This window comes from Astatotilapia calliptera, chromosome 15, assembly GCF_900246225.1.
Source record: "Astatotilapia calliptera chromosome 15, fAstCal1.2, whole genome shotgun sequence".
NCBI lineage: Eukaryota > Metazoa > Chordata > Actinopteri > Cichliformes > Cichlidae > Astatotilapia > Astatotilapia calliptera.
Window position 1 is genome coordinate 2,065,204 of NC_039316.1, and position 13,554 is coordinate 2,078,757.

Below are 13,554 nucleotides of genomic sequence, written 5' to 3' on the forward strand. Positions count from 1 at the left end.
CACATCATCGCTGGCATCATGTTCAACCACCAAAATTTAACAGGGACAAAAAGCTCTATTCCAACCCCTCTTTAAACGAGTCTGCCTCGGCGCTGCTGTCTCTCCCGTGCATGGAGGACATTATGCTAATTTCCCTGGGTGTCTGGGTCCCGCTGCTCCTCCAGAGTTCATTATGATAATTGCTAGACATGGATGAGAACGCTGAGAATGTGAACCTGAAACCAGCAGGAGCTTTTTCCACGCAATCTATATTCAGGGAAATCCCGAGAATGTTCCCCAATCTGGATCATAAAAAAAACACATGGGGATGCTGTAGATCTCCGTCTCTGTTTCTTGTGTACGTGCACGCTTGGATTGGCTCTATTATGTCTTGGAATAATATAAAACAGCTTCCCCTGGTTCTCCCTGTCTCCATCTCTTGGGGTTTTCGCTTCACCTTTGAAATGCAGCCATGTCAGTTGTGCGCCGGCTGAGCGTGCAGTTAGGGACGGAGGTTCGACACCGCCTCAGGCCCGCGTCCAAAGACAATGTTGGTGCAGACGGAGCGGCAGACAAGAGATGACACGACCAACACGCTGCAGAGATCAGCGTGTTTCAGGGAGAGATCGAACCAGCAATGACTGCTAAGTGTGCACAGGCGATTAAGAGTAGACAGAGTGATGGCTTTTATTTTGAAATAGGTAGAGGAAACTGAATCTTAACTTAAAGATCCTGTATAAGGAAATGCAATTACCTGGCTATGTTTTCTCACTCCAAGTTTCCTCATCACACGGCTGTAATTTTGTAACAGCAGTGGTTTCTAAAGTAAATGTGTGTATCTCAGAATCAGATAAGCACAGGGAAGTCTTCTGGGGTCCCCATTGCACATAAACTGCATTATTATTATTACTATTAAGGTGAAAGAAAAACTGATTTTGGTGGAGAAACAAGATTCTGATGGGTGGGGGGGGGGGGGGGGGGGAAGTAAGTTACAAAATTCCTATTTTATTCTTAAAATAAACAAAAATGTACAATCACAATGCCAATTTCACTCACTGTTGTCAGGTCTGTGTTTCACTTAAAAAACAAAACAAAACAAACAATCGAAAAAAAATTATGATCTTTATGAAACGTACCAGCAAAGTCTAACAGTCTCCATTAGATTGAGTTTCCTGACAAGTGTTCATGAGAAGGAGCATAACAATAGAAATAACGAGTAAACTTTACATAAGAGCAGGTACAATTCCTGGATATCATACATGTTGATCAATGAATAATACAAGTTTTTTTTTTTAATGACAGTTTGTACGCAACATTAAAAAATTTTTTTAAAAAAAAATGAACCTTTGTATTTTGAGGAACAGCAAAAAAAACCAAACAGAAGCAGATGAGGACAGGTTAGGGTGTCAGTGCTGCGTTTAGGTGTAAACAGTTTTTAAAAGATTTGTGAAGCAGATTAAATAAATTCCAACAGATGTGCATAGTATTTGGGAAAATGCTATAAAATCACAGCAATCTAAAAGGTTTTTGAATTTGTTTATTTATGTTATGCTCTAACAGCAAAAGTACTTTTCGTGCTGGGCTGAAGCTGCTGGAGAAATGTGTGTGTGTGTGTGTGTGTGTGTGAGTTGAGAAGATCCTCTGCAGAGTGTGCGTGCAAATCTTAAATGAAAAGCTTGAAGTCTGATCCTTGGACAGGGCCATGTTTTTCTCAGCTTTTAAAAATTGGGTTATTATATTACCTTCATGCACTCAGTATCATACTGTATGAAAGCAAGAAAAGAAATGCTTTTTTTATTTTAAACAAATGCCAACTGCCTTGTGAAATCAGATTAAACTCCAATATAAATGGCTTGTTTGGCCAAGTGTTATCCATTCTGTGTGTGTGTGTGAGACTCCAGTGGCGTTACATCTCGACTGAGGACCAAAACCACGAGCCCTGCTGGCAGCCCGCCGCAAGTGCTGCTAGAAATAAAACAAGAAATAAGTGCTTTATGAAACAAACATACACAAGTCTCCCATATTTTTTGGTTACCAGTTTGCTGCCAGCAGCTGAATCCAATCACCACTTTGTTGTTTTGTGTTTTTTGGTTGTTGTTTTGCACTTTTTCCCCTTAAACTTTAACACATTTTAAAATCTCGCACGGTAATTTTTAAACCCAGACCTCCCCTCATATCGAGCCCACAGAGAGATTTTAGATTTAGACCCTTATTGTTGACATTAGCCAATAAAGAGGGTAAAAATCAATTCGGTAAACCCAGAGTAAAAATTGGAAAATAAATAAAAGCCGAAAGGATCACCAGAGTCTCTTTTGTTTCTCTGCGATTTCCTTTTTAACCCAAAAGACAGAAAGCAAGAAAAAAAAAATACAAACCTGTGTGTGTGTGTGTGTGTCACACACTAAGACAGACTTTTTCAAAGCTATCTTTTACATAGGATATGAAAGCTATAATAGACTTGGCATGTCAGAGCTATAATCTTGACCGTGCTTTCAGCCAGGCTGGGTATGAAAAAAAAGAAATGCAGATATAGCAAATCTGTGGGATCAACCAAGGATTCTTCCAGTCCTGAGGAGTTCATGTATCACAAAATAAGTGATCCTTAAAGTCTGACCTGCCTCTTTTAAAGTGGGCCATTAGGCACAGTACCCACTGCAATCATCTTTGGGCTGGACGTCAATTCGTGTCTAAATGCACCATTTCTTATTTGGAAGAGAAAATGCATAAGTATCTGTGTGCATGTCAGACTAGACAGAGCAAAGAAATCAAGCAGAATTTCCCCAAACGGATAATTATTTTCCCCCATTGAAACTCTCTTTAATGGTATGTTGCCAAGAGGCACAATACGAGTTATTGCTCAATAAATACCAAAGGTTTAATTCCGAGCCAAATGTGTGTCAACGCCTCGCAAGGATGTGGGGCTCTGGATGTGTAGAGCAGTTAAACTGAAAGTTACACCAGAAAAAAAAAATGTTGCAATACTCTTTGGAAATTACATTTCATATTCAACACGATTTTAAATCTTTGGGTGCTACCAGAAAAACAAAAACAAAACGTACTTTCTTAAATTACCTATCAAAAAAAAAAAAAAATCATTTTAACTTAGTCATATAGATGCATCAAAAATATTCAGATTACCTTTCTTTGACTCAAGTTTCAAATACAATACATAATTTATGGCTTTATAAGTTAAAACGAAGAAAACGCCTCAATCTACATCGTTTCACCCACAATATACAAGTTAAATTAATCGGTTTAAAGCAAAATTTACTGTCCACACCACTTAAAGTAACATATGCGTTACTCTTATTACTTGCTACTCAGTGCTTAACTTGCATCTTGATATTGTCGTAGTACAAAAAAAAAAACAACACAAAAAAACATGCTCTGCAAAAAAAGCCTTAAAGAAATACAAACACTGTACAAAAGAGGCAGTCTTTAACAAATATCGTCGAAGCATCCCTTTAGCTTTGTGGAATAGAATAAAACTGAAATGATGTCTCATCCACTTGGGCCTAGTAAACCAAAACTGTCTTTTTCATTATTGCTTTGAAACTGACTCCCTTTGTAGCGCCACGGTCTAAACACATTCCAGGAGGACAAGTCCACACACGTTTGGTCTCTCTTGCTCTCTCCCTCTTTTTTAATCTCAACCTTAATTTCCAAAGGTAGAGACAGCTGATGTAAGCTCAAAAATCCCCTTTTTATTTAAAAAAAGAAAGAAAGAAAAGGTTTTGTGCTTTCAAACCATGACATCAGTTGACTTCTTATCTCTCTGCCTTATTCAATATGGCCTCCAGACTGCTTCATCCATGCGGCCTCCGGGGTTGAGTACAGTTGGGGAGTTACTGTGGCTTCCGTCGCCGTCCACCCCTCCCTCTGTCTGGCTGGGCAGGTTAGGGTTCACCAGGGATGTGCCCGTGGAGGCGCTAGTGCAAGGCGGGATCATCCGGGACGGCGAGCGGTCCCCGCCGGGAACCATGGAGAACTGGTACGTGTTGGAGGACGTCCCGTAGTACAGATAGGGCGTGCTGCTGGTCTGGAAGGGTCCGCTCTGACTCTGGGTGGAGCCCGGGTACGGAGGGGGAAGGTAGGTGTGGTAGTGGGCGCTGCCCAGCGACATGGCTGAGGTGACGGGCGGGGTGTAGGTGAAGGTTGCCGGGTAGTGCATCCGAGGGCTGGAGAAACGGCTCTCTGTGAGGGAGGAGAGGCTCGGGAACTGGCGCTCGAACTGACCAGGGAATGGGCTCAGGTCAGAGGAACCTGAAAGGTGAAAACACAAAACGCACAAACACGTGAATTTCGTCGGTGTTTTATGACGTCGACAGGAAGGATTTATTACGGAACCTAAATAATCACACATCAGCTTGTCAGTTGTGATTGCGCTGAATGTGGTTTGGACTATTAAACCATTTAGCACTTTGTCTTGTAGAGTAATTGAATTTAACGAATACGTCTCTTGAGAAATTAAACAGCAGTAAACTGAATTGTCTATGAACCAATCTGAAGAAGCTAATAGATTTTGCGGGCACGGCTGCGGAGCAGCCTTCATCTATCAATATTAATAATGATATATCGATGAACTTCAGTCAGATTTTTTTCCAGCTGCTGCTATTCGGTTTCCATGAAGTTACCAAACGCACATCAGCAAAGTCGCGTGCAAGCATGTTTACACCTTTGCATATTTATGTTCCTGTGAGTGTGTTGGTGCATGTTTATGTGCATCTGTGCAACTGTTTATGCATGCAAATATATCTGTGCGTGCGTGTGGGGGTGGTGGGGGGAGCTGTATGTGTGTGAATACTGTATGCACATAAAAAAAAGAAGCAGTTGGGATGAATCAGGAGCTGCACATGTGGAAACACTTTGAGCAGAAACAGTTTCCATGAGATCCATAATGAGGCAGGGCTGAGCTCTGATGTGGCTCCTCTCCTCGCCTCCCATCGGCTCCAGCCTGTGTGTGTATGTATCCGTGTGAGTGTGCGTCCGTGCAAGCGCGCGCGGGAGGAGTGTGTGTGTGTGTGGGGAGGGGGGGATGAGAAGGAGCTGCTCCATCTCACCCTTCGTTCCTCTTTTCGCTTCATCCCTTTAAAAAATACCCAAAAAACCACTAACTGGCTGCGGCGAGCTTCGCGCTGGGCGAAGAGTTTAAGGAGAATAGGAGGTCCTCCCCTCCCCTCTCTCCCCGTCTCCCTCTCAGCGGTTTAGTCCAGCCATGGCGCTCTTATCATAAATCACCAGGCGTCTTCTGTGTCACCATGTCTGCTGCGAGAGGACAGGGGGTGGTGGGGAAGAGGAGGGGAGGTGGGCGCAGTGTTTATGTGCAGGGAGGGATTGCGAAGCCGGGTTTGTCGCTGCAGCGTCAGATAGCATATGCTGCTAATTAAGGCCTTTAAACTTCCTCTTTCCCCCCCGAGATCCGTTTGATTCTAATAGAAATAGTAGGCGATTGTCTCTCTGTTGCAGAGGGGCAGTGTGATCTCAGACATGACCGGCGCTGTTCAATAAAACCCCTGCTTTTAACTTCAGGACCTATTTTTGTGCTCAAAGAGGCCCTGTGATGATGGGCCAGATCGAACTTTATCAGCCTAAATAAAACCAGAGTGTAAACGTCTGAATGTTTGGAAGGATGTTACAAAACTCGGGGGCGTTGCTTCCGAATGAGGTGTTTGACTTGACTGATGAACTTTTTTTGCGATCGCTTCTGAGCAAATGTAACATTTTGACACACGAGCCGGACCGCTTAAGGGAGGGCGGAACCCCGATACAGCATCCATATCAGCTTCTGCTCGTGCTCGTCGGTATGTTCTGCGGCTGGATACGGTTACACAGCCGCCTGGCGAGGTGTCAACATGATCTCTGGAGATCTGAGAGCCTTAGTCACATCGCTTAGGAGGCATTAAGCGCTTGAGGTGTGCGACTGGGTAAAAGTGGGGAGGCGAGTTTTTGCCCCCGTGTTGGTGCTCGCGCTTTGAGAACAAAGACCAACGCTCGCTAGATGAAAGCTGAAGTGAGCGACCAAACTAATCAAAGTTGACAGGGCAGCTGGCGGGATTTTAAACCCTTTCTAATGCAGAGTCACATGGCTGCATCGCTTAATCACTCACCCTCGCTCGGGGCACACACACACACACACATGCACACAGAGGAGGGTGTAGTATGTTAGCACAAGGAAACAGAAACAAAAAGTAGTGTAGAAAAAAACTGGTGGCAGTGAGTCAAACAGGTGTACAGGGCAGAAACTCGTCTGGCGGCGTGCAGGGATTTTAAAGGAGCTCTTACATTGGGGGAAAAACGGGGACAAATTGGAACACAGATGCTGCCGTTACTGCAAACAGACTGGCTAATGCAATTACCCAGAATGCCTTGAGAGAGTGGCACATCGCTGTAAAGACACTTTATTTGTCAGTCACGAGCCTGTTATTATCCCTGGGCCTGTTATTACCCATGCTCCTCTGGGATCAAAGGCTCTGAGCTTGGAAAAAAAAGAAAAAAGGAAACAATAGTTGTTTTTTTCCCTCGACTGTTTGAAAAACATCAAGCAAAGCGCTCTCTGGAGAGATGGTTGGACAATATGGCCTCATTCCTCACGTTCGCCTGAGAATGAGCTTGCTTTGCTGAATTATTCTCTCTTAAATAGTAGCTCATAGTTTTTTCTCCCCTCTTTGTATACGTTTCTGCTTTTCACAGTGTGAAAGTGCGTGTGTGCCTGTCTCTCCACCCCTACCCCCTCTTTCTCGCTGTAAGAAAAATGCTGCAAACTTGTTGTAAAATGTTGTAAACTAAATTACTTGTAGCAGATTAAATGACCCTGACAGTACCTGGCAATCGTCTAGGCACGTCACTGATGGCAGGCAGACCTGTGGCTCGGCTGGAGGAGAGGGGGGTGGTGGAGTGGACCGAGGGGGACGCCATGGGACTCAGGTAGGACGGATACGTCTGTTCGTACGACCAGGGAGGAGAGGACTGGGACTGACGAGGGTCTGAAGGGGAGAAACGGAGGGAGAGAGGACAGAAATGGAAGTGGGAAAGAGGGGGGGAAGATTACAGAAAGACGTATAAAGAAAACACAAGACAGGAAAAGAAAGGAAGAACGAAAGAATTACCACTGGCCCACAAGCTTGTTCAAATATTCAGATTTCTTTTGGAAGGGGGGGGCAGGAAGGTTGGCAACAATAACACAACGAGCTGTGGACTTGATCCGTCGCTATGCTTCTCCGCGCCTGTGTTTAGGGTTAAATATCACTCGGGCATGTTATGCAACATTTTTTAATAATAAGACTTCTAATGTTTACCTTTTAGAGAGAAGATCTTCCTGTTTGCCTTGTAAAACTGTGTGCTCGCAGCTGAGGCACAGAGAGCCTCGCTGGCACTCAGCCACGGTGTAAACACACCGGCAGACAACCACAACACTTTATCATTGTGTCTGTGCGGCAACAAGGACTCAGAATGGAAGCTGATTGAGACAGAAAGTATATGTGTGCGCGTGTTTATGTGTGCATGACAAAGCTAAACTATTTGATTGTTCACTTTCAAGTGATTTCTTTCACTGTTTTTGTCAGATCACAGAAGGTGAGGAGGCATGCCAAAAAACCCAAAGAAACCAAACAATCTTATCAATCAAGCAGCACCTGTTTGGCAGTTAGCTCACGTGGTACTTTCAGTCCAGTGTACAATTGTCACCCCCGCACTGCTTTGCTGCGAAACCGTGCCCTCAACGATCCATCGAGTCGCAACACAAAACCGTGACAGAGATTAACTAAGAGCTAAATGACGACGTGTGACGTGCCTCCAGAGATTTGGGTGATCGGGTAGCAGCCATCCCAAACCGTGAGAGATTTTGTTACCTTCTAAGATTGATAGAGTGATGGAGCAGAGAAAGACAGATGATCTCAGAGGCACCGTGCTTGGTGTTTTGTGGCTCAGGATGTGTCTGAGGCTCCAATTGGGGTTTAATATTTCACCTTACATACAGTAAACGGTGCTCGGTTTGTGACTCAGCCCACCTGTCCAGAAAAAGCATGGCACGTGTTGGACACGCGCCTATTCCATGCGTCAACTTGGTTATACTTTCTTGGAAGGGAAGCGATGTGAAAAACGTCAAATTTTTAAAATAAAAATGCCCGCTAACTCCTTTAAAACCTTCCTTTCCTTGTGTGCATCCACAGTTCAAAGCATGTATGTCTGTGTGAGGATTTCTTCCCACGTGAAAATAAGAAGACTCGTTTTTAAAATACAATATGGAATTTTGGCAACTCAATTTTGCAGGATGACAGCAGAGTATGATCATATCATGTTCAGCACAAGGAGGGTTTTGGTATCCTAGATGACACATACACACACAAAGCTTGGGCAACAGCAAAATATTTGTATTTGAAACTTATAACAAGGAACTATAAAATCGCAGAGGTTTAAGATCAGATACGGAACAGCATGCTAAGAGATTCTGTGCATGCACACTTCCTGGACGCTTCCAGCACCTGGATTCTCCATCAACACCAGGAGGTTTGTATAAGCTGTCCTTGGCGGCTCACCTGTTATCTGCGTCTGTCCCTGTGGGTTGAAGGAGTTGGCCGCTGTGTTGAGAGCTGGCCGGGGAGCTTGTGTCGGAACCGCGACCCTCACCCTCATCCTCTCTAGCTCGCTGAGGCGGTCGGAGAACAGACCAGTTTTGGGAGGATCCTCGAGCTTCTGACGATGCCCTGCAGACACAGAAAAACAAAACAAAGCACTGTTATATTGACGGGACGCAGGCAGTAGCGAAACACCCATTTAAACACTGACTGTAAGTGCTCCGATGTTGCCAGCAAAGAATATTTTTATCACTGTGAAAGAAAAGTTCTGGGCAACGTTCAACTCTTAGGTTGTTTGCTGCTCCTGAACCTTAGAGGCTCACTTCCCGATAAACACAGTTTGTACCCCAAACGAGGAGGAGGTGCAGGCGCATCTGGGAATGGTGTCCCAGACCCTGATAAGTAACAAAGTCATAGGCAAATTCCTTGGATCTTTTTGCATGGGAATAAAAAGAGATGTTCTGATGTATGTTAATTTTTAACCTGAGGCTTCTTCCACTAGTAAACACAAGCTCTCATGCCATTGCCCCATTATGCCCACAGGAGTCATAACCTATGCCAAATATATTATGCATTTTCTCTTCCTGCATTCCTTTACCAATAATTTTACACCCTTTATATCCCCGATTCTATTCCACTCTCTCAGCCTGGTAACTCTACACTCCTCCAACATACAAACACATATCCACGCAAGATGATGTCTGAGCCTGTCTTAGCAGTCCGTTTGGCCTTGTAGTGGGAACCAGTGCAAAACCTGCCCAGGGCCCACAGGTGTAGATTATAGTTTAGTAAAGGTGGGGTAGAAAGAGAGGCCTGGACGCACGCACGCACGCACGCACACACACACACACACACACACACACACACACAGAGTTCTCTTTAACACCGACACAGGACTGTGTCGGTGTGTCTGTCTGGTCTTGCACTGGTTCTCCTGTAAAGGCGGTAAAGTAAATATCAAACAGAGTAGAAACTCCTGCTGTGCTTGGCAGGGCTCCAGCTGGCTCAGGCAGAAACAGCGCGCTACTTCAGAATCCTGCCTAACCTGACTGCTGCCTGAGCTGGGAACAAAGGCCTGCCAATACTCTTATAACACCGGGTGGGTGCACAGGAGAGGGCGAACAAAAAAGAGCTTTAAAAAGAATCATCACTAAGGCATCATTAGAGAGATCAAAGAAAAATTCCAGCCTAACTATGTGTACCGATGACATCCCAGCTGAGGGGCTCCGCTGCATGTCGTATCCATCTTTCCTGTTTGTGCTGATTATCTAAGTTTGTCGTTTTGTATTTATTCAACTAAGACAGAAATTCTTTTAGAAACCGCCCATAACAGTCGAACATTTTTCCACTACTGCAACAAAGCATTATTTCAGCCTCAGTTATGCTGCTACAAACCATGTGACTCTCTCACAACAAATTAATTTACTCTGGAACAACTGCTTGGAACTTTAATACCAAACAGTGGTGCAATGAAATTGAGACTCGAGAATGGCGGCAGAGAAAAAAAGAAGGCAGCCAGTGACAGTCAGACAGACCATGATTTTTATTACAATGACGTTACCGGACTGGCATCATCCAGCTCAAAATAAATAGACAATCTCATCATCGGTCTCCTCTAGCTGCTCTGGAAAGGAGAATAATAGCGGCTACTAAAAGACCTCAGCTTATTGAAGACTTTATAATATAATTCAAGCCCATATTTCATTAATAATATTTCCCCATCGTTCCTGCAGATAATTTGTGCCTCTCGCTGGCATTCCTCGTCTCTCTGTGCAAGCTGCGCCCAGTCAATCATAGCGTTTCCATTTTCAACAGACCCAGTTTCTATTCTAAAAAAGCCTCGGGACACAGAGCAGGCTTTGTGCACAGCCTGTTTCCTAGTGATGGGAATAAATAGCAATGGGAGACCATAGGGGGATGATGGGAGACAGAGGGGGACAGGCGCGAGCAGGGAGGCAACGCCGGCGAGGGAGAGACCCTGATGACCAGTAAATTAAGAGCTCTGGGCTGGTTAGGCGACGCAGGTTCTGTGAGGAGTGCTGAATGGTGAAACAGTTAGGGAGACTTTAGGATTTCAACATATTTGTCGACGATCCTAAAATATAGACAGATGTTTAAGAAGATAAAAATTATACTGACACGACATACAACAAGCTAACTTCACTTCTGTTACAGTTTCATTCAGCTTCCATCCTCAGCCACCGTAAATGTCAACAAATCTATGGATGACACTCCGTTTTAAAGGAAGCCTTTGTATTTTTTCCTCCTATAGGAATGCTGCATGTCAACCACCACATTAAGGTCCAATTTACACTCCAACCAGCCAGACCTCAAGTCCATTAGTTTAGCAGGCCTTGACAGTAAATACAGTTTTTCATGAGTTAATTACACCTTTTAGAGGACAACTGTTGCCAAACACAAGATGTCTCAGCTGTTTTATCGGAACCCTAGCAGGGCGGAGGAATGAGCCGGGGGTATTTAAAGGAGCGGGAAAGGCGGATGATTTCACTGCCGTAGGGAAAGTCCCTGAGATTCCCATCATCCCTGTGAAAACAGCGGAGATTTTCGATAGCGCCTGCCACTTCCCTGCCCAGCCAGCGCCCGGAAACATGGACAGATTCAGACCAGATGTGAACAACTCGCACACACACGGAAACACCAGAAACGCAGAAAAAACAAAAGGATGTATGGATACACACTCCTACTGCATGCGCAATCATGCGTGTTTGCACTCAGCCACTACACACTTAGTCACACACACAAACTAAGATTTAGAATGATTAGATAACACCTCTATAGATAGTATCTCAACTCGCACGGTTGCACGCTGATCCTAGGATAGTATTATTTCAGCCGTTCCAGAGAAATAAGTCTGGATCCAGCTCACCCCTGCTGATCTGATAACAGTTAGTAAGAGCAAGTAGGCAAACACAATATAAGTCTTCCATAATTAATGGCAGCATTAGATTGAATCTGAGCCTGAGCACAGAGATCTTTGACTAATGGTTGGCTGTTATGTCCTGGCTGGGAATATCCCTCAAATACCGTATACATTTCTTTTAGCCGGATAGTGGTTTGTGTAGGGATTTTGCATCGTGTGGTGTATCAATGTCCTTTTAAAAAAGCTTCAGGAGCTTCAATAGTTAAAATATTAGAAATGTTTGAAGAATTTTGTGCCTTTTTTATGAATTTTTATAGCAAATGTATGTACACATGAAATTACAGGCAGACAACAAAGCTTATCAAACACAGGACACTGGTGAAACAACTATGCTAGGCTAAGCTAAGCTAAGCTAGGCTGCGTGCAGTGTTAACGAATTTTGTACAGATTAAAAAACAAGATATAATATAATAATTAGTGCATGCAGGAGGTGGTGACAGTCACAGGTCTTTATGCTTATCTTAGATAATGTCTCCAAGCTAGAGACAGATTTTATTGATGTGCCAGTTCAGTCTCTGCTAATTAGCGCACCCCAGCTCTTCTCATATCTGGCTGGCGTTATGGCCGGGTTGCTATTATGACAGCCCTCGATATGATTCAGCTACTCTTCATCGCATCCTCAGATGTGGGTGGCTCCGTCTGACAGGATGACAGGAGGCCCAATCTAAACAGAACCAGCAGATCTGCTCTGCTGCAATGGTAAACTCACCGACGCAGCAAAGCAGAACAAAGACTACCTACAGTAGCTGCAGTCTAAACAGGGGACCTGGTGTTTCCCCCCCCATAAATTAAAACATTTTACAGCAAAGAATCTTAACTAAATCTAATTCCATGGTGTAATCTGTAAAAAAAAATAAGTGTGGGAGATGTTATTGTTTTCCCCCCCATAAAAACAATCTAGTAACCATTGTGGTCCTATATACTTTAAAGCCTGTTAGAGCAGGCTGGTTATTGAGTTATTGCTTTCACTGTAATGTTTGCAGAATAATTATAAACCTTAGCCAAACAAGTTCAGAGCTTAGACATATTACCACAGCATTAACAAGAATACTGTAACAGATTACTGTTATGAACTTTTGGATTTGAGAGTTAATAAAAATGTGAAAATGACTTGACTAGAGCTTCAGGTTCTAACCTGTGAATGATGCAATGAATGACGGCCAGGTTAGGACCCCTGCTGAATAGTTAGTAGGCCACAACCGCTACACCAAAGCCATCAAATTGTGCGCTTAACATAACTGTCGCAGACAGCAGCTCCAGTACAATTCAACAAGTCAAAAGAAGAAGCTGCAGGACACACCTTTGTAGGGAATTCAGATGTCAGCAATCAGGCAAATATTTGACACGTAGTAGGAGTATTTCAAGGATGTTTCTGCGAGTCACCGGACTCTCTGAATCAAGTTCACTTCTCTTTTGTTTAGATAATTGTAGTTTTCACTCTGGAAACAGTGGTGGTTTCTGGCTTTATGAAAAGTAGAAACTGAACTGACCTGGGTCATCCTTCAACAATCATATCTGGATAAAATTCTTTCCCTAGCAGCGGCAGGGTCATATAGACCAGAGGGGGGAGGATCCTCCCATCCTCCCAGCTTAAATCTGTTGGAAACACTGAGAATAGTTGGAAAATAAGAGTCTACAAGTGAGTCAGGTGTGAGTCTGCAATGAGCTGATATTATTGCGTAATGCACAGCTGTCTGAAAAACTTGCTAGCACCGTTTGAAGTAATTGATAAGCAAAGAGGCATGCAATTTCAATGGACTGGACATTTTGAACTGATCCCAGATTACCATCATTACTCCTGGCTATAGCCTACGCCCGAGGCTGGAATCGACTGTCATTGCCTATCAAGAAGTGTATTTTTAGAACGCTGATCTGTTCATTTAAAGCTCCTCCTCCTCCTCGAACTTATCAAGTTTCAAGTGTCACCACAGAAACATCAGTGGGAAATTCTCCTACCTCAAGCCTGACTAAGTAAAATCTGAGGAAAATGCAGAGCAACAGAAAATCCTGAATAAATGGAATAATTTATATATTTGGTGTCACATCGTGCCCTCTAAGCCC

At 43.8% G+C, this 13,554-nt stretch overlaps 1 protein-coding gene across 7 annotated transcripts in view; it reads right to left on the reverse strand.

Annotated features, from left to right (window-relative positions):
- Positions 1-1,320: 1,320 nt before the first annotated feature.
- The window catches only part of runx2b (RUNX family transcription factor 2b), a 138,166-nt gene continuing 125,932 nt past the window's right edge, over positions 1,321-13,554 (reverse strand). For 6 of the 7 annotated variants that reach the window (XM_026194191.1, XM_026194190.1, XM_026194195.1 and 3 more), the window contains 3 exons: positions 8,514-8,681; positions 6,801-6,962; positions 1,321-4,242 (listed from right to left, as the gene is read on the reverse strand). In XM_026194191.1, the coding sequence (XP_026049976.1) occupies positions 3,764-4,242; positions 6,801-6,962; positions 8,514-8,681 (809 nt within the window). In that variant the 3' untranslated portion in view covers positions 1,321-3,763. The remainder of the gene's footprint in view (positions 4,243-6,800; positions 6,963-8,513; positions 8,682-13,554) is intronic. The other variant, XM_026194193.1, reaches the window with a different exon arrangement.